We start from the raw sequence: 23,162 nt of genomic DNA on the forward strand, positions 1-23,162 counted from the left end.
AGTTAGGAGGGGTGATTGTGTAGACATAGCTGAGCTAGATTTGATCCAGTTTGAGGAAGGATAGTGGCAGCATGGGCAGTGGCTGCTTGATTAGGTATTAGAGGTTCACGGTGGGTGTGGCTTCACTGCTATTACTTGACCAAAGCTAGCTCCCGTCTACACATGTGGCACTCGCACCTCCCAGTTGCAATGTAGTCAGATTCTGTGTGTAAGGTGCTGGCTGAAAAGCACTAAAAGCTCTGCATTGGGGGGTGGGGGCAACAATTGTGAAAATAACCCCTAAGCCAGATTCAGTCCTGGAATAATCCTGGGCATGGCAGAGCAGGGATGAATTTGCCACCATCCCTGGGTGCCAAGAGTAAATGAGAGGAAAAGTAGCAGCTGCTTATGTCAGAGGCTGGCTATGGTGTGGTAGGATTCAGTGCTAAGGCAGTCAGGACAAGTGCAGAGATAAGGCAGTTATATTTTAATCCAGACTTGAAATAGGAAAATCCCAATAAATGACCTAAACTCTTATTTCAAGTATCCTTTGCTGCTTGTACATTAACATTCGAGTGAAAGCCGGCCCAACCACCCCCAGCTGCAGGGGATTCCTGGGTAACAGAAACTGGTCCTTCAATTTTCCCCTGCACCCATGAATGAGCACCAGGAAATGAGCTCTCAGCAGAGCTGCTGAGGGAGGGTCACCAAGGGCAGATACAAGGGCATCTGAGGCTAGACTAAGCCCCATGCCTGGCGATTTAGCTCTAGAGCTGGAGTGGCTGGTTCTGTGCTACTGACCAATGGTCTATTTAAAGAAGAGCCTACATAGTAATGTCACTCCTGCCTAGAGACCAGGGTTGAGCCAGAAGCTGCCTTCTGCCATGGACTCTGTTCCTCAGATCTTAGAAACACAAAGAGGATGTGAAGGAAGGGGGTGGGGTGAGCAGGCAGGCAAGAAGAGCTCTGCCCATGGAGCTGAGGAACAGAAAGCGCAGAGTTGTAAGTACAGCAGCAAATGCCACCAGCTGCTGGGAGTTCCCACCCTGTATGGGAGAAAGGGGACAGGTTCCCGCCTCCAACCTAACCTCAGCAGCTGCTGCATCACAGAATGGGGGTGCTCACATAGACCAGGATAAATCCTAGATGGATTAGAGCTGTATCAGCCCCTCTCCCAGAGTCCAGCTCTGCCTGCAGGGTTATCGGGGAGAGAGATGGCTAGAATTCACCAGCAGAATCCCAGGGCTTTGGTGGGAGGGAAGTGAACAATTCAGTTCCTGAGGAATGGCCGGCAGGTAGGCAAAGCCCTGAGCTACCCCAGGAAGGTGGAGATGAAGACACTCGTGTCCAAGTTGAGGGTGGCGTGCCACCAGCGATCAGGGAAATACAGCACCTGCGGAGGAGACAGAAGCAGGGGAAGGAGAGATGCTTGCCTGGTCCTTCACTGGCTGTGCAGCCTTGATACAGCTGCCCTCTTGCATGGGCTCTACCTGTTGAAATCGGCTGGCAGCCTGGGCTGTCAACTGTGACCTGAGCTTCCAGTGAGAGCTCCTCTGAGGCTGACTGGCCACTTGCCTACATCATAATGCCTCGGAATAGGCCTGTCCACTGCATAGCAAATTGGGGGGGGAGGATTAAGGGTGGGACAGTGGCAGGCTGTGTCAGAGGGAGCTGTGCGGACTCTAGCTCCCCCAGGCATTGTGGTTTAGCCTCTGCGTCCGTATAGGTTCTAGGCAAGGGCCCCATGCTCTGTTTAGTGCTCAGAACTAGAGGGTCATAGTTAAAGCAAGGGCAGTGCTCAGTGTGTCATTTCTCTGAGCCGATGCTGGGCCTTAATCACAAGCCCAGCCTCCCTATTCATTCACCAGCTGGCTTCTGCACTTGCCCCCCACCATTGCAGGGCCCCTCCTTTCTGACCATCCCTGCCTCCTGGGAGTGGCATTCAATCTGCAGCCAGTGCTGTCTGGATGCTGCTACTCACACTTGTCCTGTTTCAGACTAGGACCCTCTGTTGGCAGGGTATACATTCCTAAGCCCCTTTCAATTGCTGGTGCTCCATGGCTCTAGAGCAGTGGTTCACACAGGCCTCAGCCCTCCCCTGCGAGAAGGCTCATCAGATCTTGTGCTGCAGAAAGCTGCTGCCTGCTCCCACATATAAGCGAGCTTCTACAGCTAGGCTAGGCCAAAATCATCCCAGAAGTCACTCCCATTGGCTTCAGTGGAAGACAGCCAGTAGCCCCCACCCTCTTATTACAACCTGGAGGCTGATGGCTGCTAAGGACTTTATCACTATGGAGTTTGCACAGAAGGCACTGTGATACTATGGCGAGGGGATCTCCAGTGAGTTGGTGGCTGGTTATTAGGGGTATCACGTGGCTGCGACCGCTCCTTGCTGTTCCTCTGTGGTGTCTCTACCCATTTGATTTGCCCTGAAAACAGGCCCCTGCTGAGAGCTGGGTATTTACTCATTGGCACACAGCCTTGCTAATGCCTCAGCACTGGGCCAGCAGCTGATGTGCTGCTCTTCATGGGCTCTGGCTGGACTTTTATCCCATTTTATTTAGACTGAGATTTGTGTGGGCACCAAACAATGGCTGTACCTCACCCAAAGGGCCACAGGTGCTCTCAGTGGCTTAGTAGAGAGACACTGACCGCTGACTGCATCCTGTGATAATCTACATGCCCGCAAAGGCAGCCGGGAATAGTTTTATGCAGAGTTAATGAGGGAATACTGCCCCAGAGCTGTAGACTGTGTGACTGCAATTCTAGAGAGGGGCCAGTTGGTGTCCTGAGGCCCACGGCTCTTCTTGCCGCCCACGGCACTACAGCTGGGCTATAGCCGGCTGGCAGGGTGGGCGAGAACACAGCTATTTCTGCTCCTGCAAACAGCTTGCTAACGGTGCCGAATGTGCAACTCCAAGTGGCAATGCAGCCAAACACAAGGGGGCCAGGGTAGTGGACAGGCTACGCAGCAGGTCACTCCTACGTCACTTGTTCACGCACACCAGCGTGGAGGCAGCTCCTCTGGGGGCAGGGCAAGTCCCCCATCTCTGAGCCTTCGTTTTCCTATCTGTAAAAGGGAATTACTGAGACTGACCTCCTCCCGAGCTAGGGCGTGTGGCTGAATTCTTTAGTGGGTGTGCAGATGTATTTATAAAGTGCTTTGAGCTCCTCTAACAGATGGGACTAAAGAGGGCCAAAATGCAATGTCATAACATTCAGGGTTTCTTCATGGCACCCCTCTCCCTAGTTTTTGAGCGTCTCAGCATTCCCAAGTGAGCCCTACCACAGTCCCAGGGGGTAGGAAGTGCTGTCCGCATTTCCCAGCTGAGGCCCCGAGAGACTGAGACTTGTATAATGTCAGATAGCCAGCTAGGAACAGATGCCATCCCTGACATGTACCTGTCAGGCCCCCATCACCACAGTATCTGAGCACCTTGCAATCTCTGATGTATTTCCCCTCCCCCAAGAGGCTACAGGACTTGCCCAGGTTCACACAGGATGCCTTGAGCAGAGCAGGAAATCGAACCCCAATCTCCCAAATCCTGGGCTAGTGCCCAACCCACTGGCCTATCCTTCCTCTCTCTGCTGAGCTTTAATCCAACACTTCTCTCTGCACATTTACCGGCTGGCTCTTGAGCTCTGCTCCCCTTTCTGGCCTGGCTGGGCACTGCCTGTAACTCTCAACGGTTTTCTCCCCTGTCCCACCCGTGACACCTCCCAGCCTGCCTCCCCCATGGTAATGCCTGCATCAGGGGACTGGTGCCCCTCCAGCCCAGCCCCAGGACCTGCTCCTGTGACAGCCTGCCTTCTGTCTGGTGTGCATGCCTGGTCACCGTGCAGCCTGGCTCTGGTGCAGAGGTGCTGGCGTTGGGATTCCTGGTCCTCTGACAGCCTGGCTTCAGAACTGGGGTTCCTGGATCCCATCCCAGACACTGTGGTGTCAGGGTCCCTGCTGCTTGTGCAGCACCAGAGAATCTTCCCCCCTCTGCTCTCTCTGGACACAAAGCCCCTGGCGTTCCAAGCTGATGTACTCCACAGTCCCTTGAGCAGCTGCAGCAGGGGGTGGGCTGGCTGGCTCACTGGGCCCCGGGGTGCAGGACTGACCTCGCCAGGGTGAATGGTGCACTCCACAGGGCGGTCCTCCGGCGGCAGAAATGGGTATGCGTCCAGCAGCCAGGCTAGAGTTGTCTTGTTGGGGTGGAACTCGGGGGTTTTCTCGGGGGGATAGAGAAACCAGTGCTGCAAAGAGAGGGGCTCTTAGCAAACACCCCGCTCTGCCTAGCAGCGGGTCCCCTTTCACTGCAGACCTGAAAATCTCTACTTCCCTGCAGGGTGGGCTCCCCCTTCCTCCCCACTCATGGGTGCACCCCTCTTCCCTACCCCCAAAGCCCAGCAGTTCCCCTTCTTCCCTCCCCTCTTGGAAAGGATGTGAGGGTGGCTGTCTAAGGGGAACTGCTAGGGCTCTTCCAGATGCCCCCATGAGGGTCACACCTGAACAGGAACCTCACTCCCTGATTGCAAGGTCTCTGGGGTATGGACTGTTGTCTTGTTCTGTGTGCGTACAGCACCTAGCACAGTGGGGTCCAGGACTGTACATACCCTTTTGCCACAGGGGCCACCAAGGAACCTCCACCGCTGGCCCTCAGTGTGTACAAGTGGCCAGGTGCATTATGGGGAAATATCCCATTCCTCCAAAGCCTCAGGACTCAGCCACTTGCAGCAGACAGCACCCTAGGCCGAAGGGATCATGGGTCCTCTGGCCTGGCACAGTCTATGCTCCGCTGCCTGGATCAAATCCCCACTTTGCTAGGAGGGTGCTCTGCTCCACTGCAGGGCCATGGACGGGGAAACATCTGGTTTTTCCAGGGTCCGTAAATCAATCCACTCCCCACCCAGCTCTCACCTTCCGGCCGAAGATCACCTCCGAGTAACCCGGGCCGTGCCAGTGAAAGGGAACCCCAGAACCGGAGCCTGTGGGCAAACAGACCAGAGGTGGGATCAGATGGACCATGCCTGGTTAGGCCATCGCTTCTGGGCTGACGTGTCCATCTAAGCCTGGGAAGGATTCCCCTACAGTCCATTCCTTCCCCCTGCCCTCATCTCTTTCCAGGTTGGTACTGACCGGCGATCCCAAAGCTGTAGGCCCCGCTGGTGCCTGGAATCCGGAACGGAGGCGGCATGTATTTCTGGAAGAGGGAGCCCCACTCGGTGAAGTTATTGTCTCCAAAGAAATAGAGTGTCTCTGGTGAGGGGAGAAAGAGACATCGGTAACCCCCAGAGAGCACGAGCTCTGGTCTGTCTGGGCATGCAGGCTGGGGAGGGAAGCACAACCCCGGCCAGGAGGCAGCCCCTAGGAATCCACCCAGAACTGGATTTCTCAGCCACACGGATGAATCTGAGGCAGAGCACTAAAGAGGGTGCATGGAGAGCCTGAACAGGGGAGCCCTCTACTCACCACTGCCCAGGGAGGCCAGGTCCTGAGGCTCCAGCAGGTGCTCCACATACTCCTGGAATGGCACGTCCACTGCGAGGGAGGAGAGAGTTCACGGCTGCCCTTCCCCAAGGTGTGTGACCTACCTTCCCAGCCAGGGCCGAGGGGACACAGCAGGGCTCTCACACTCCACCCTCCTCCAGCTCATTCCCCCTGCGGAGCCACAGCCCAGCAGCCTGGAAGTCCCTGTTGTCCTGCCAATGAGCAACATTGAAACCCTCCCCCTGGCCCAAGTGCAATGCTAGAGCTCCGGGACTAAGTGCTGTTGTGTCCAGTTCACAGCTGGAGAAACCGAGGCACAGCGAAGGCCAGTGACTTGCCCAAGAGCACAGAGTGGGGTTTTGGCCAGGAAGAGAGAGGAGGCAAAGGAGCAAGGCTGGCTTACTGTGTTCCCTGGACAACGAAATCCAGGGCCTCAGGCAAGATCTTCTGTCACCAACCAGCCATGGCAGAGGAAGGGAGGCATTGGCTGAGGCCAAGCAGACAGGCATTGTCTGTCCCCTCTTTGCCCCCCACGTCTGTCTGGAGCAGCCCCCCACCGCACAGCCAGCCCAGTGAGAGTGCAGCTCAGCACATGTGCCCTGGAGCCAAGCCCCGCACCTTTACGGTAGGAGTAGGTGTTGGCAGTGCTGAGACGCACCAGGCGGTCCCCGAACTCTGCCAGCAGCTTGTTCCTCGTGCAGAGCGCCTGGAATTCCTGCAAGCACAGAGCATAGGTGACAAGGGCCCTGGGAAGGCAGAGGTGCTTGGAGCGGGGCGGGGGCAGGGGCGGGGGGAGGCCCACGCAGCGACAGGACAGCCCTCCTCTCTCTAGATCTGGCTTTCGAGCTGCCAGCGAAAGAGGATGGCTGTTCTTGTTCCCAAATCCAATTGGACACAGACCAATGCAGAGATGCCCTGGGGCTGGTCCAGTTGCCACCATGAGATGGAGCTTCCTGCTTAAGAATGGATCCTGGGGGGCTGCTCCAGAATCCATTGGAGGGGGAGGAGGGGAGGGGAACTCTCCTCCCCTCCCCTCCCAAATGGATTCCCTGGGTTACTCTGACGGTCTCCACTCAGAACCCCCCCCAGCTCAACTCTCTCACCGCTTCCCATCACCCTGCAGCCATGTGACTGAGAAGGGAGTGTCAGTATCAATAGAAGTCATGGCGTCCCCTACTGTCAATCCCCACTTTTGGCAGAAGTTACTCCCAGACAGATACGGAGCATGTGCCTGGCTGCCAGGAGGGCAAACATGGCTACTAAACCTGGTCCGGGGGAAAGGCCGGAGAGGCTCCAAGGGGCTGTTTCCCTACATACAATGAGATGGCTCAGGCTGGAGGGGCACATCACAGCCGGGAGCATGTAGCACTTACCGAGTTGTCCGTGATCCCCTGGATAACAACAGGCCTGGAAAAGGCATATCTGGAAAACACAGAGGGAAATTAAACACTTTCCTGGCTCCTTGGGACCTGGCACATTCTACATACCCAGCTCACTCCCATCAGAGCCCTTGGTTAACAGTACTAGTGTTAGCTGCAGTGAAACTCAGCTGTTACCACCTCTGCAACAGATTTATGTGACCGATACATGGGCTGAGCTGTTCAGTGCTCAGACTCAAATTCTTTGCACCTTCAGTGGCAGTGGGTGAGCAAGTGAGGACAGCCACATTCACAGACCATCTCAAGGGCAGATCTAGGTCATGGGACCTCCGGGGGCGAGGAGAGATATCTGTGCAGGCAGCGTGGGTCAGCAGGGGGCTAATGGAGCAGCTGGGCTTGTGGGACTTGCTATGGGAGTCACTTCTCTTCCTAGCAGCAGACGGAAAGCTCTGATCAGATTCTGTTGTATGGTCACTGATCTGCAAGTTGCCTGCTGACAGAGAACACCATTCCTAACTGGTTCCAAGGTATCCAGCACCCCTGTGGGTGCCATGAGATTTCCACAATGACCTGTGCATAGCTAGGACCCTGTGGAGTCATGTCGAGGGGAAGACCCCAGAGAATCCCCCTCCCTCCCCCAGTAATAGCCATGCTGGTTGCATGCAGTGCTGGGTACAGGAAAGGGGCTGGTCGAGCCCCGGAGAGCAAAGCAAGCAGCACACCTACTGGTCTATGAACTGGGAGTAGGTCAGGGAAGCGTCTCTCCTCTCCACAGTGCAGTGGTCTTCTTCCATCAGAGCCAAGTACTTGTTCGTCGGCCTGGGGTGGGGAAAGGGACAGAGCCCTCGGCGTCAATCACTGCCAGCCTGAGCATTTCCCCGCAAGTGACATCAGCCCCGGAAGGATCAGCAACCCAAGCAGGGGGAGATCGGACCTGGTCACTGCCAACTCCCTTCCCCTCTAACCCAGAGACACTAACTCCGACATCGGGGTCAGTGCCAAGGGTTGCAATAGCAATGGAAAGAGGCCTGGGGAATTTGTCAGATTTCTCAGTGGGGAGCGTCAAGGAACTGACGCCATGACAGCTCCGTAGGGGCAGCCACTTTAAAGGAGGAACAAAATATTCTTGTCAGCCCCTTGCAGATGGCAGGAGGGGCACTGATTGGGCCACTGGCCCGTTGTGATAAGTAACAAGGCTGTAAGCCCAGTTCTCTCTCCATGGCAACTCCAAGCTAGGTCTGCTCTCCCCTAGGGAATGCCTGGTCTGAGTCCGTTCACGGGAGGTTGCTGACCCTCCAAGCATCTGCTCCTTCAATCAACTGGCTAAGAACTAGGCTAAGAATAGAGGTAGCAACGGTTCCACCCCAATGCACACTGTGTCTAGGGCATTAGATACTGCCAATGTGCGGGGATGGACTGTTCTTATGGGGCTTTTCAATCTTAGATCTGTTCAAACTAAACCAAGCTCCGTGGCTGGGGAGAAGTAGAAAGAATTCAAGAGCCTCACCTAATATATAAGAACGGCCACACTGGGTCAGACCAATGGTCCATCTAGCCCAGTATCCTGTCTTCCGACACTGGCCAATGCCAGGTGCTTTAGAGGGAATGAACACAACAGGTAATCATCAAGTGATCCATCCTCTGTTGCCCATTTCCAGCTTCTGGCAAATGGAGGCTAGGGACACCATCCCTGCCCATCCTGGCTTATAGCTATTGATGGACCTATCCTCCATGAACCTATCTAGTTCTTTTGTAAACCCTATTATAGTCTTGGCCTTCACAACATCTTCTGGCAAGGAGTTCCACAGGTTGACTGTGCGTTGGGTGAAGAAATGCCTTGTGTTTGTTTTAAACCTGATGCCTATTAATTTCATTTGGTGACCCCTAGTGCTTGTGTTATGAGAAGGAGTAAATAACACTTATTTACTTTCTCCACACCAGTCATGATTTTATAGACCTCTATCATATCCCCCCTTAGTCGTCTCTTTTCCAAGCTGAAAGGTCCCAGTCTTCTTAATTTCTCCTCATACGGAAGCTGTTCCATAACTCTAATCATTTTGGTTGTCCTTTTCTGAACCTTTTCCAATTCCAATATATCTTTTTTGAGATGGAGTGACCACATCTGCATGCAATATTCAAGATGGATTTATATAGAGACAATATGATATTTTCTGTCTTATTATCTATCCCTTTCCTAATGATTCCCAACATTCTGTTTGCTTGAGTGCCGCTGCACATTGAATGTGGGGTAGGCGGATGTGGAGAAATCCTTCCCCACATAAGCCATTTCAAAATGCCATCATTCCCCGTTTCGTTAAGCCCTGGCCAGATTTCCTCCTTTTATTTCTAAACCTAACCTTCTCTCTGCCTTTGACATCTCCACAAGAGCACTCGGCATTATACGCTCAATAACGCTTTGAGTTTCTCCAGTGCCTTGCTCCCAGCCACTTCACATTCATGAATTGATCTTCACAACCTCCAGGAGGCAGGGAAATCCCATTATCATGATCAACAATTTGAGAAACTGAGGCACAGAATGGATAAGCTACCTGCTTGTGGTTATAGTGCGAATCAGTGGCAGAACCAAGAACATAACCCAGGTTTCCCGATCCTTAATACTTCACTCTACTCCTTAGGCAACTCTGCCTCTAGCTGAGCCATCTAGGCAGAGCTAGTTCTCCTGACACAAGCCAAGACCATGCCTGGGGGAAAAGGTGATCAACGGCCTGCTTACAAAATGCTAAGCAGTCAACAACAGACCCTCCTTTCAGGATACAAACCTCCAGGTAATATATAATTCTCCAGCTGTCAGGAGACAAGCAGAATGCAGTGAAGATCAGAGTGGAGAGAGTGGCGAGGTACTGACATTGTGATAAGTAGGACCTGGTTCTTTCAGCACTGGAGGTTTCCCTGACCACCTCTCATGAGTCAACATAGCATTCTGCATGGCAGCACATCCATTGAGGGAACGTGGACCAGACCTGACACTTTAGATCCCAGAAGAGACTGAGAAAATACTTGTGTGCATGGGTTGCCTACTTACCAGCCCCCATTTCCTTCCAGGTAATCTAAGTCTCCAGGCAGCGACAATGGGATGTAGAGGAGAAGGAATTGCCACCACGATCCCATCTGCCTCCAGCAGCCCTCTGCCATCTGGGGGTGTCAGATTCTCTCAGAGAAGCAGGCTAGAAAAGCTAGGGAGAGAACAGTGCAGGACAGGATGTTGAAGGCTCTAAAATGCCAGCAGGGGAATCAATCCAGCTGTTGGCTCACTTCTGGCTCTTTCCCTTCCATCTCCTCTCTGAATTTAACCCCCCACCCCAGCTCTAGGCTAATACCTGCTGTATCCCTATCTGACCCTTTAACCTTCCTCCCTCGCCCTGCATGTATCGCCTCCCACATCCCAGGGCCCCTCCAGCCCCTACCAGCACGCCTCAGCTCAGCTCTCTCTCTGTGTACGGCTGCAGATGCCGGCAAGTCTCAGCCTAGAGCACGCCCCATTGCATTCTGGGAGCTGTATTCCAGGCATGTCACAGCCTCCTCCCCCCCACCGGGGACTCGCGCGCACCGACGCCTTTCAGCACTACCTGGCAGGGTGGCTGTGAAGGCCACGCGCTGCTGCGTGGGCTGGTGGCCTGCGGACTACATTACCCAGCAGGCATCTGGGAGACACTTCCATTCGTGGTCCCTCAAAGGGGTGAAAGGGGAAGAGAGGCTGATGCCGCGTGCTGCTATTGGACAGGTGGCCTGGTGACTACATTACCCAGCAGCCATTGACAAACGTCCCCAGCCGCTAACCCACATCTAGTCTCAGAGCCGGAAATGGGCTGAACCAAGAGCCCATCCTCCCACAGGCCAAACACCCCTGCTCAGCAGGGGGGATTTCATGGTTCAGGCCTAGCTCCACCTGCTTTGCACCCCTCTAGCCTGTGTTCTGCCCCATTGACTCTTCCCCTCCTATGTATGTGCTTGTGCTCCCCCCTTTTCCACCTGGTTTTCTCAGACTGACCCCAGCCTGGATCAGTACAAGCACAAGCTAGTTGGTTGCTGCTGCTTCTTCCCTCCTATGCTGGGCCAGCATGGCAAGGGGCTAGAGGAAGGATGTCAAGAACTTGTGGCTGTGAAAGTATTTAGGGGGCCCAAGGATGGAGGATTCTGTTCAAGAAGAGCAGGAGCCTAGGATGTGCTCCTGCCAGCATCCACAAAAGAGAGAGGTGGTGTGGTTGTGCAGGCTCATCAAGAAGCACAGAACTTGAAAGTCGGTACAATGTGGGTCATGCTAATCAGGGTTTCAATGCAGGTGCTCATTGGGCAGGTTGTACAAGTTTATGACCCTGAGTACAGGGTGGTAGCATCTGCTCCAAAGGGGCATCCTCCCCTCCCCCCCCCCCCGCATTCTAGCCAATTTGGGGGCCTTTATAGCTGTATAGTTGGCATTTTCAAAGCACTGTATAAGCATTCATTCTTAACTGGTTCCCTTTGAAAGTAGTTTGATACTTAGGCCCATTTAACAGATTGGGAAAATAGAGGCTTGGGGAAGTTAAGTGACTTGTTTAAGCACATACACCAGGGTGGTGACTCCTGACTCCTAGCTCTGGGACTAAGTAGATTCTGCTCAGCCCAAGGCATCAGTCTCAGCTCCCCAGATTCCCCAGGAACAAGAGGATGTTCAGCTGAAATCACAAGTGAATTGGTGAATTAATCAGGACTGTTCCCTAAGTCTCCAGAGGCTGGTGCCTTATTCATTATGAAGCATGCAATCTGTCTGATTTTCCTTTTCCAGAGGAAATTGCAGGTTACCTTATGCTCAGCATTTAGGGGCTGGGCTGGGGAATCGGGTTAAAAACTCCCTTTCCCAAGAATTGTTGACTATTAGACTATGGTCAGGACTGATCATTAGACTCCTTTCCACAAGGAGAATCAGCCAAGATGCTATGCACATGCAGCCAGAGCTGAACAAAGCAGGGTTCTTGGATGTATTCAATGTGGGCAGCTGCATACAAACAAGTGACTCACTGAAGCTACTTTGTTCTTTTTTTATTCAGTATAAAAGTCAAGGTGTAGCTCAGAGTCCGGCTCAGACTGTCTTGTTCATTAGATTGGTTTATAAAGAACTATGTTTACACGATATTCTGGTACCTTTAATACAAAATTATTTACACTCCAGTCAAAAATAAATAGAAGACAATGACTAGGAAAAACTGTCCAGGAAGGCTCTTGGATGTTGCAGGCTTTGCTGTATTTCAAGCACTGAGGAGGAACCTTCCCTATGCAAAGTTAGCCTCAATCTCAATCCTGTTCAAGGATAGTATACTGCAAGAGGTGCCTCCTCTCTAAAATCCAAGACAGCCTCTCCTCCAAAACCTCCATCCAAGAAGAGGCTCCAGCGATCAATCTCCTGTTGGTTCCAAGCAGGTCAGGGACTGAATCCCACCTCTCATCAGCTGAGGGTTGGTTCCTTTCAGTTCAGGTGTATTCGCACAGGTGACCGCAGCCCGCTGGACAGTGTGAACTGGTCTCTAGCCATTTCATGATGTGCTGCAGGTGGCCACCATGACTGCAGCCCTGGCACCACACAAACAGGCCCTTCACCACATGGTGGCACACAGCACACATGCTGGCACACTGCCGACACCTGGCCCAGAGAGAGAAGATTACAGGTGAATCAGCTGCAGAGAAAGCACGCTGGGGCAAGTGGCCAGCTCAGGCAGTGAAACTCTGGCATGTACCACTCAGCTCCCAGCTGGATCAAGGAACCCCTCCAATCAATGCAGACTCCTCAGGGTGTGAGCTCAGTCAATCCCTGCCCACACCTCAAAACTGTAACTCCTTCAGTATCATCATCAGCCCTGGCTGGCACAAGGCTGGGAGTTTATAAACCAGAAACCCAAAAGAGCAGGAAAAACATAATATTTGGGCCCGACACTGGGTGCCTCACAGCAATGAAATCAACTACAAATCAAACAGCTTATAAAGAAGCAACAGAACCATGGGAAGGAAGCTTTAACCCAGGTCAGGCTGGGAACACACGTGGGAGACTGTTTACCATTCAGAATCAGCACAGATCGTTAGTGATCACAAGGGACCCCCAACAGCAGACTGTGTTTCCATTCTGCAGTGTGGTTCAGTGATCTGAGAGCCAGGGGACGTGGGTTCTATACCCAGTGCTGCCACTGGCCAGGTGTGTAACCTTGGGCAAGTCACTTCACCTCTCTCTGCCTCTGTTTTCCCTCCACCTTGTGTTCGGTGTATTTAGAGTAAGCTCTTCAGGGCAGGACCTGTTTGTAGGTGTATGCACAGTGCCTAGCACAATAGGGTGAGCTCCACTGTGGCCTCTAGGTGCTACTGGAGTACAAACAAATAATAATAATGGAAACTGAACTGGGCAAGAGATTACATTACTTCAAGATAATGCATTAGCTACCTCCAGACAAACCCTTGCAAAATGAAGACACCCACCGCACTCCCCCTCCACCCTAAAGCATCTCACCTGTCGCAGATCCAGCCCTTGTTGCTCATCGGCCGCTTGCAGTTGCTGCAGTTGATGTGCAGGGTGGTGGAGGCCTGGTTGAGGCAGTTGATGGCTCTGCACGTGCTCAGTTTGATCACCTCATTGGAGATATTCCAGAGCTGGAAGCGCTGCAGCAGGTCGATATAGGAGGTGTACCAGTGCTCCTGGGGCAGGGGAGGGGGGGCAAACACTTAAATTAGTCTTGGTTCACATCAGGGTCTGTGGGCAAAGTTACTGAACCCAAACCCCCTCCCTATGACTCCAGCCTCAGGTTAAATCAGCTTTAGAAGGGGCTATCAAATGTTAGTCCAAACAAGGAGGGGTGCAGAAGGGTATACCATCTAGCTACTTCATGCATTGATTATTCTACAGCACACAGTTAGCTGGGATGGTAACATTCCAAAAGAGATCTGATCTCTGCAGCTTTCTGCCTTTGTATTGTCTCAGAGAGAAACTAAAGCCAAAAGCATGATTCACTTTGCTCCCAAGAAATTCTTAACTCTCAGTCCGTAAGACCGATGGCCTAACTGGACTCCTTGCTCAGTGGTACCTTTCCAGCTGGAAACATTATTTCTTATTCATTTACAGTGGCTTGGTCTTACTATATATTCTGTGACAATTCTCCAGCACAGTGTTCCCAAGCTGTGTGGGAACAGGTTACCAGACTAGGCCCTTGACCAACACCCACCACCTCCCTTTCAGTTAGTGTATCAGGAATGCCTTCCCCCATCTGTGCTTGGAGCTTCACGCTCGAGAGTTTGCAAAGCACTCTGGGGACTTCGGGATGAAAGACTCTGTATAAATACAAAGGATTGTTATGAGAGTCTCCAAACCCTGTTTGCTGGGGGAGGATATGCAGCAGCTTTGCTGAAGAAGCCTCTCTCTGGGAAGTGCTCCTCCCTATAGCGCTATACCTGGGTTTGCTCATCGATCTCTTTCTTGATCCGGTCGCCCAGCACGATGAGCACGGACACTGCCATCTGCACATCCCCCTGCTCGGCGTAGAAGAGGAGCATGTCCCGGACGATGGGGCTGAAGAAGTCGGGTGGCAGGCGGTTCTCGTAGAGTGAGTGGGAGATGGAGATGAGGGAGAAGGACTCCACAGGCGTCAGGGACACAGTCTCAGCCTCGTTGCCACTGACATGAGGAGAGTCTGCCTTGTCCTGCAGGTGGTCCAGGGCCGAGGGGTTGTCCACTATTTCATGGCGCAGGGGGAAGGCCTCCTGGGGGAGGATGTATTCCTGCTCTTCGGCTGCAAAGAGACAAGCCCTTTTCAGTGAGCAGGGGTAGTGCCATGGATAAAGGCGACACAAGGTGGGTGTGGTAATATCACACACCTTGTTCTTGTAATATCCTGGGACAGACACGACTACACCACCACCAGATAAAGGAGTCAAGGAGGGATCTGGCATCCTCTCCAGTGCAGTGAGTACATACAGGCAACTCCTGCTGAGACCCAGCTGCACTGCAGTCATGCGTGTGCATTCACAGAACAACAAACTCACCATGGGGATTCTCATGGTCCATCATGTACAACTCATCCTCATCCCCCTCCACATCCCCCAGGAGATAGTCCGCAGGGACGTCGCTGCCCTCTGTCTCCTCATTCTCTGGATGAACACGGAACGGGGAGGAGGAGCAGGGAGAGAGAGAGAGAAGACAAGTCAGGATACCCCTACAGGAGTAGAGCTTGTCGGACTTTCCTGTGCCGCTATGGCAGAAAACGCAGGCTGCTCACAAACCACAGCCCAGCTGCCAACTCACCCTCAGCAAACTGACCTGGGGCTGGAGCGGAGGTGGGACAGACAGGCACAGTGCTCTGCATTGGTAAAGCACCTTCTATCCAATGACCTCAAAGTGCTTCATAGAGAGAGGGCAGCAGCATTGTCCCTTCCACAGATGGGAAAACTGAGGCACACAGGTGTGGGAAGTGATATGTCAAGGGTGTCACAGCACGTCACAATGACAGGGCTGGGGCAAGACCCAGCAGTCCTGACTCCCAGTTCTCTGCTCTAACCACTATCCACTGTCCCATCCCAATCCTCCCACATTCCAGAGTGACAGACTCCAGCTTCAAGAGACTTGGGCCAATGATCTGCAGACAATGTATACGTTCACTGATCAAAATGCCTGAGGTTCTGCAACCACGATTTGGCTGGTGTTGTTGGGACAGAGTTCCCCGGGAGGGAGGGCGCTAACTGGAACTAGAACTGCATCCCAACAGGATGATGGCGTCACGGTGCAATGCAGACCAGTGAGAGGTTGTGTCCCCTACTAACAATAACCAAGACAAAAAGAGTGTCTGTGATAATTGCTGGCTGGTAGTTGGGCTCAAAAGGACCAGAGCAATACCTGAGAGCGGAGAAACACTGGCACAGTTAAGGGTAGCTGTGGGCCATCACTCTGCTGGGAGCAGGGAAGATGACTGGGAGTGTGCTGGGGTCACCCTGCGAGTAGTAACCAAGGCAGCTAGAGACCACGGAGCGTGATGGTGTGTTGTTGGCAGGCTGACGGGGTCGTGCTTGTTGCTGACTGTGAATGTCCCAAGCAGGGAGTTACAGTAGCAAAGCATTTGAGGCATCCAAGGTTACAGGGCAGGCGGTGACTTAACCCCTCACTGTCTGGATTGCACCCCAAACAGTGAGCATTTTGGACTCCTATTACCGAGCTAGCCACTGGCACGCTCCATTGACCCAGCGGTTGAAATGTTACCATCATTGTTGATTAAGGTGGAGGAAGAATCCATGAGGATGTTTTCGGATCGGCTCTCTCCTTTGCTGCGCTCCAATCTGGACTCGTTGCCTATCCCAGATGGTATGTCCTTCAGGTTAAAGCTGGGAAAGAAGCCAAGCCCACATTAGCCCGTTTCTTTCTCACGCTGAAAGAAGCCGTAGTAGCAGCTGCCACTCTGCTTTCAACTGATGGGAATGAAGGAGCCGGCCCACTGGGAAGGCCCATCTGACTTAGATCAGTGGGAAGTAACCAGTTCCTCTGCAGTGACTCTAACTTGGTGTAAGAAGCCATCTCCAGAATGGTTCCCCCTTTCCTATCGGCCAGTCAAGTTTCCACATATCCCCTGTATGCCAGTGCAGGCCTCCCCATCCACTTCCTCCCAACAGGGCCATGTCAGGGGATGCCGTGATTAGACTGCTCACCTGTTCATGAGTGGGAGGGAGGTACTGCCCTTCCCCAGGCTGTGGTTCAGGTTAGCAGAGGGCACAGTGCCAGGGCTGGAGTAAATAATTCGGAGCATTGTCCATGTCTGGGCAACCTGCCCCCAGGGAGAGAGAGAAGGGAGGAGGGGAAGGGTTAGATTGTTACCACTGTCTGTCAAACAAGGCAACATCATCAGAAAATTGGTTTCTGAAGCATAGTTCAGAGCCCAAGCCGAAAGCATGGGGCAGGACATGCATCGTCCCTCACCAGTGGTGTCTGTGGGGAGGGGACCTGCTGCAATGTAGAGTTTCTATCCACCCTGCAATGTTGCCTAGATCTTTCCTGCCTTCTCAGGTAACAGAACTGGCAGCAACCCAAGACAGCACCAGCAGTGCAGGTACCTCGGCACAGCTACGCGAGGAGGGACAAGCTCAAGTCTGGCCGTGGATCAGAACACCCTCAGAGTGCTGGGATCTGAGCTCTACTTTGGGTTAGTTTCTTGTCACTAACAGTGCTTTGTTGGGCTCTACACTATTTTCAACTCTCCTTGCACATGAGTGAATTTGTGCCCAGTCCAGACAATACTACCTCTGCTCCTTATCCGTTTCATTCTGCTCCTCCTGTGCAGGAGCAAGGTAAGACCCACTGCACCAAGGGGCACTCTGTAGTAGAGGGGACGGCAGGAGAGAAACATCTAAAGAGGAGTAGATGTGACAGAGACAAAGGGAGAGGAGAAAAGACAGAACAGCTCTGACTACAGGACATAGGTCATCCTCCAACTAGCAGGGGCTAGGTGCACGCTGATGACAGTGCATTTCTGCCCGTGGCCTTAGCAGGGAGTGGAGCACATCTCATCTCACAGCAACAACTCTTGAGGAAAGAAAGGAAAAGAGAAACAACAGAAAGAGCTTAACCCTTGGGCAAGCTACGATTCCAAGTCACTTCCCAGCACTAACCCTGCTTCCATACTCAGGGATTTACCAACTACTGAATCTAGAACATTGAATCATAGAAACATAGAGCTCAAGAGGTCATCTAGTCCAGCCCCCTGCACTGAGAGACCAGACCAAGTAACCCTAGATCATCCCTGACAAGTGTGTCTGTCCAACCTGTTCTTAAAAACCTCCAATGACAGGGATTCCACAAGCTCCCTTGGTAACCTATTCCAGTACTTAGCTATCCTTAGGAAAAACCTTCTAATATCAAACCTAAATCTCCCTTACTGCAGATTAAGCCCATTATTTCTTGTTCTGCCTTCAGTGGACATGGAAAACAATTGTTTACTGGCCTCTTTGTAACAGCCCTTAACATATTTGAAGATTGTTATCAGGTCCCCCCTCAGTCTTGTCTCAAGATTCTAAACACACCCAGCTTTTTAACCTTTCCTCCTGGGTCAGGTTTTCTGAATCTTTCATCATTTTTGTTGTTTTCCTCTGGACTGGACTCTCCTCAATTTGCTCACAACTTTCTTAAAGTGTGGTGCTCAAAACTGGACACACTACTCCAGCTGAGGCCTCATAACTGTGGAACAGAGCATGACAAATACCTCCCACGTATTGCATATGACACTCCTGTTAATACACCCCATAACAATATTTGCATTTTTTGCAAAATATTGTTGGTTCATATTCAATTTGTGATCCACTGTAACTCCCAGATCTTTTTCTGCATTACTACTGCCTAGCCAGTTGTTCCCCTTCTGTATTTGTGCATGTGATTTACCTTGCATTTGTTTTTATTGAATTTCATCTTGTTAATTTCAGACCAATTCTCTTATCAAGGTCATTTTGAATTTTAATCCTGTCTTCCAAAGTGCTTGCAACCCCTCCCACCCTGGTGTCATCTGTAAATTTTGTACGCATGCTCTCCATTCCATCATCCAAGTCATTAATGAAATAATGAATCGTATTAGACTCAGAACAGATCACTAGGTCTAGCATATCAGTAAGAGACCTTTTCCCCTTCCTCTGGAGCAGGGACCAGTCTTTAGGATCTGGTGGTGTTGGAGCCCATCTAACACCTTTTCTGCATTCTGTTAGGTTCCCCTCCACCCTCCGCCCCCACTGAATCTGTATGGGGAGGATCATTCTTCACCCTCTGTCCCCACCACCATTTGCCCAAGGGGGATCTCATTGTATTGTTTTCTCCCTACATTTCTGATCTAAATCCAGTTTAGCATCATTTCCTTGTCCTCACAACTCTTCCCAATTTAGCATCACCTACAAATTTAATGAAAGTGCAGGTTACTCTCTGTTCCAGAGCAAAGATGTTAAATAAGGACAGAGCTGACACGGAGGCCTGCAGTACCTCACCAGTCACCTCTCCCCTCCCCAGCTCAGTGCTCTGCAGTTTGCCATTGCTCCCATCAGGCAGCACGGACAGTCCTTCTGACAGGACTCCCATCCAAACCAATCTGCATTAATCTGGCCAATGAGATTTCACGAGACACCCTGTCAAAACAAACATTAGCAACCAGAAACAGCTCAGAAATCACTATGCTAGGAGTACAGAGATGCAATAAATGTATGTAAATTTACACTATGCATAGCTGTTCCCATTAGAGGGCAGCAGACACCAGACATTCTCTGCAGCCCGCATGACCTGTCTCCACAGTTTATGTCTATGGTATCTGTCTATACATACAATCAAGGCTTCCTATGCCACCCAGTTTGGCTTGAAGGCTCAGCTAATAAAAAGCAGAGCCTGCCTCTCCCTTCCCACAGGCTGTTAGAGGGTTGCACGTACCTGGTCACGGTCAAGCTCTTTGGCTACCTTGGCATTGTGGTCACACAGCTCTGCCAGGGGTCTCCCCGCCAGCGCATACTGCTTGGCCGTTCTCACAAACCAATCCATGCTGCCGCTCTCCAGGTCTGTCTCAAAGACACTCAGGGCACTGGAAGAAGAGATGTACTCGAACTGCTCCGTGGGGTCCAGCTTACGCTTGAAGAAGATGGGATGCCGCCTGTCCCCGATGTAGGGCTTGCGGTTGGAGTCTGAGGAGATCAGGCTTTCTTTAGCTGCGAAGGCCAGGTCCCCAAAGAGGCTGTAGCACAGGCCCTCAGGGTTGGCCCTGTCAATGGGCTGGCTGGCGTCCTTGAAGATGTGCTGGTAAAGGGTGCTGTCCTTGGAGCCCGAGAGGAGGAAGTAGGGATCGTGCAGGTGGCGCCACACGATACCCGTGGTGACGTCCTTGTGCTCTTCAAACATGGCGGATGGGATGAAGGGGCGCCGCACATCCCACACATAGATGTTGTGGTCCACCATCATGGAGCAGGTGGCGATGTGGTGCTTGCACTCAGGCCGCCACTTGACCCTCGCCACAGAGGCTATGGTTTGCACGCAGTAGATCTCTTTGGCCCTGTTGGTGTTCATGTCCCAGACCTTCACCATCTTATCTCGGCCTCCTGTCGCCAGCCAGCCCCTGGCAGGAGGGAGAAAGGAACAAGCAGAAACATTAACTGGAGAAATGTCCTGGAAGTTGATCTTGGATTATTGGCTTTTTACGCAAGCCTTTTAGGCTACAGGTGGTCAGAGTGCTGCCTGCCAGCTACATGGCACTAAACAAGCACAGGCCTTGGGCACCCTCTCTTTTAGCATGGAGGCATAGCTCACCAAAACTACAGGTCCCAGCGTGCAGATTCCAACCATATCAAAAGGGAACTGTGCATGCTGGGACCTGTAGCTCTCACAGACCACACCTGCATATTAAACTAAAGGGAGGATGCAATATCTTCCATTTTATTAGGTGAGGCCCTCCAGCCCCTGGTTGAGAAAATTTGGTTTCCCCGATTTAAGGCAAACTGCCCTTTGCATTTCAGTCAGTGAAAATGAGAGGGGCTTCCACCCCCCTTTCCCCCCCACAAATAAAAGCAGAGGACAAAAAGGCTAATTTTAGGTACTTTGTGCTTCTCTCAGCTTGTGAAGATAGCTCCCCAGCATGAGATGGACAAGGAGTTCCAGGAGGCTGTTCAGGGTCCAGGAGTTGCATGCAACATTTTTTTTAGTATAAATTAATTATTTACTGGGAAATCTGACTTTTTCCCCCGGTGAATCTCAGTTTATACCTAATGGCAGGATGGCAAACGTGCCTAAGACACAAGCAAGCTGTGTTTTAAAGCAGCCCTCTCACTCCCTGAGCTGATCAAGTTGGTGAAACACACTGGACATACCTGATATTACCCAGTTCCAGCAGCTCACTTCTGGTTTACTAGTTACTGCTGGCTATCCCACAGAACAGCAAGAGTGACTTGTTTTATAAGCCATGCTGCTCCTTCTGATATTCAGGAGAGAGCCATGTGCCCATCGAGTTCTCAGCACCCCACCGGACAGTTTTCACAGAACCACTGTGTGAAGGCACCGCCTTCAGGAATTTTTTGACAAGAGAGTGATTGCCATGGGCAGAGCGGGGCTCAACCAGGGTGGTAGGTATAGCACATACCTGTCCTCTAGATGCCAGTCACAGCAGAAAACAGGCCCATTGTGAGCTGTGAACATCCTCTCGTAGCGGTCTGGACGGCGGATGTCCCACAGCTGCACGTTCCCATTCTCAAAGGTTGCAGCAAAGGTGAAGTAATCACGGATGCTAAACTGCACATCGCGCACGCTTTCCGACTGGCCTGAGGGACAATAGGAACGTAGACCAGATCCGACAGGGCCCCAGCAAAGTCATTCCCCCTGGTGGTGTTAACGCTCATGTTTGCTAGAAAGGGTCTACAATAAGCTGCCAATGGCAGGCCAGCTTGATTCTGTCCTGGACTCAGCCCAGTGCACCCTGGGTGTAGGAAAAGCAGAAATCACCTCTACTAATGCTCCAAGGGAAACCAGTGACCACTCTGGTTCAGAACAGTTTCCTTTGCAAAGCTGGCACTGCCTCTGCCCTACGTAGTCCATAAATAGAGAACTTCAGAGCTGTCAATCCAGCACCTGTCTGTCACACTTTTTTTGTCCTAGTCTATCTCCCTTACCCAGTCAATAACTGTGTCATCAACACCGCTGCTTTCCTAAGCTCCCAGACTTCAAGGCACCAGATATGGGCAACTGAGTTGGGATGTGGGTGGGAAGAGGGTATGATTCAAGGACAATGGGAAGCAGATCCACCCTCCCCCAACAGCTCTAACACCACCCTAACAACTGACACAGATAATGCAGCTCTAGACATCGGCTACACACAATTTTCAAATCAGACCAAAAAGCTGCATGTCGTGAGCCTGAGACCCCAGATGATAATGACATAGGCTTACATCACTGGCTGCTACAGACTAGAAGTCCCACCAGCAGGGACTCTCTGTCCCCCGATCCCTTGCTTGGATCATCATAGCCCCAGAAGGGGTAAATCTTTACCACAATGAAGCACAAAGAGATCAGAGGGACAAAGGCCTGGAACATAGGGGATTATCTGGTATTTTCCCCTTATTTAAGGTGATAATTGACAACTCCAGCCTGCAGCATATGCAATAAGCATCCTAATGCACAGAACACTGGCCAAGTGGGCCCAAGATTGGGGCTTGGTCTAAACTTAAAACTTATACTGGCATAGCTATGTTGGTTAGGAGTGTGAAAAAAACCACAGCCCTAGTGACATAGCTATGCCGACAAAACCCACAGTGGAGACACAACTATGCCGACAGATGCACTCTTCTGTCACATTAGCTAACACTGTATGGGAAGATGACGTTACTACACCGGAAGAACTCCTCTCCTGTTGGCTTACACTGTGTCTACACTATGCAGCCTATCCCAGCATAGGCTCTGCATTGTAGACATGGCCAGAGCCCTTACCAGAGAAGGTGCTGACAGAGTCTTTCTTGCGTAGGTCAAAGCATTTCATATAGCCGTCCTGGGAGCCACTGAGGAGCATATACACCTCAGTGGGATGGAAGCACACTTTGTTAACTGTCCGCTTGTGTTCAGTGAACAGCTGGTCCTGTTTGTTACGGGATGGCTTCCCGAGGTTCCAGGTCACAACCACACCATTGGTAGCTGCTGTGGCCAACAGGTTCTCGTCCATCTGATGCCACACCACATCAGCACAGCTGAAGTTCAGGGATGGCTTACGGCCAACACGCAAGTTTAGCTTCTCCACAAACTGATCTTCATCTATTGAATAGATCTTGAAGATGTTGCGGCCAGCTACCACCACCTGAGCAGCATCACGACACACACTGATGGCATTAGCAGGGGCATCCAGGTGACAGAACATGGTACGTCCAGTGATGGTGTTGCCACCAAGGGCAGTGGTAACCCTGGCCATTTTCTCCATGGTTGTCCTCTGTGTGACTTCCTCTCCTTAGACACCACTGGATGCCCTGCCCAAAGAGAAGGCTTTGAGACTTATATCTCCACATGCAGCATTCTCACAGGTGAGTCCATTTCCACCAACTGCTTACAGACCTCATTAAAACCTTCTTGAAAGCAAATGAATTAATTTATGCAGCATCTAGGATGCTCTTTCTACTGTTCCAACCGGATTTGCATATCACTTTCCCTGATCACATTAATCAATCAGTCTTTAACTACAGAAACTACTGCACAGCCACTTACTTAACAGAGTAGCTCAGATTCAGCCCTGGTGTCTCTTTGGTCACCCCCTGCATGTACTTTCCAGTAAGTCCATGTTAACCTTTCAGAGATTTCAGTTTCCTTCTTAATTCAAATATCTGAG

General features: G+C 51.7%; 2 protein-coding genes across 3 annotated transcripts; both read right to left on the reverse strand.

Moving 5' to 3' along the window:
- Window positions 1-455: 455 nt before the first annotated feature.
- JMJD8 (jumonji domain containing 8) lies at window positions 456-10,324 on the reverse strand. 2 transcript variants are annotated; one of them, XM_065412199.1, is made up of 10 exons: window positions 10,260-10,324; window positions 9,878-10,028; window positions 7,561-7,653; window positions 6,829-6,877; window positions 6,074-6,170; window positions 5,438-5,506; window positions 5,105-5,224; window positions 4,886-4,953; window positions 4,087-4,221; window positions 456-1,372 (listed from the first exon to the last, which is right to left on the reverse strand). In XM_065412199.1, exons 2-10 carry the CDS (start codon window positions 9,985-9,987, stop codon window positions 1,292-1,294), a joined length of 822 nt encoding a protein of 273 aa, XP_065268271.1. In that variant the 5' UTR covers window positions 9,988-10,028; window positions 10,260-10,324; the 3' UTR covers window positions 456-1,291. The 2 variants fall into 2 exon arrangements, with proteins under 2 accessions (XP_065268271.1, XP_065268272.1); XM_065412200.1 differs by lacking the exon at window positions 4,886-4,953 and having other exon boundaries at window positions 1,280-1,372.
- Window positions 10,325-11,883: 1,559 nt separating this feature from the next.
- Window positions 11,884-22,760, reverse strand: WDR24 (WD repeat domain 24). The gene is made up of 9 exons (XM_065412314.1): window positions 22,280-22,760; window positions 20,940-21,117; window positions 19,247-19,922; window positions 16,501-16,616; window positions 16,058-16,179; window positions 14,851-14,955; window positions 14,260-14,597; window positions 13,325-13,509; window positions 11,884-12,469 (listed from the first exon to the last, which is right to left on the reverse strand). Exons 1-9 carry the CDS (start codon window positions 22,758-22,760, stop codon window positions 12,301-12,303), a joined length of 2,370 nt encoding a protein of 789 aa, XP_065268386.1. The 3' UTR covers window positions 11,884-12,300.
- Window positions 22,761-23,162: the final 402 nt, after the last annotated feature.

Source organism: Emys orbicularis, chromosome 10 (genome assembly GCF_028017835.1).
Source record: "Emys orbicularis isolate rEmyOrb1 chromosome 10, rEmyOrb1.hap1, whole genome shotgun sequence".
Lineage (NCBI taxonomy): Eukaryota > Metazoa > Chordata > Testudines > Emydidae > Emys > Emys orbicularis.

Bases quoted from the DNA above. Each gene is read 5' to 3' on its own strand.
- WDR24 (XM_065412314.1), bottom strand. From the start codon at position 22,760: ATGGAGAAAATGGCCAGGGTTACCACTGCCCTTGGTGGCAACACCATC. The intron at 21,118-22,279 runs GTAAGGGCTCTG...ATTGTCCCTCAG, and splicing joins CTCTGTCAGCACCTTCTCTG to GCCAGTCGGAAAGCGTGCGC. The intron at 14,598-14,850 runs GTGAGTTTGTTG...GTCTCTTTGCAG, and splicing joins GGACCATGAGAATCCCCATG to CCGAAGAGCAGGAATACATC.
- JMJD8 (XM_065412199.1), bottom strand. From the start codon at position 9,987: ATGGCAGAGGGCTGCTGGAGGCAGATGGGATCGTGGTGGCAATTCCTT. The intron at 7,654-9,877 runs GTAAGTAGGCAA...TCCCCACCCCAG, and splicing joins CTGGAAGGAAATGGGGGCTG to GCCGACGAACAAGTACTTGG. The intron at 5,507-6,073 runs GTGCGGGGCTTG...CCTCCCTCGCAG, and splicing joins CACCTACTCCTACCGTAAAG to TGGACGTGCCATTCCAGGAG.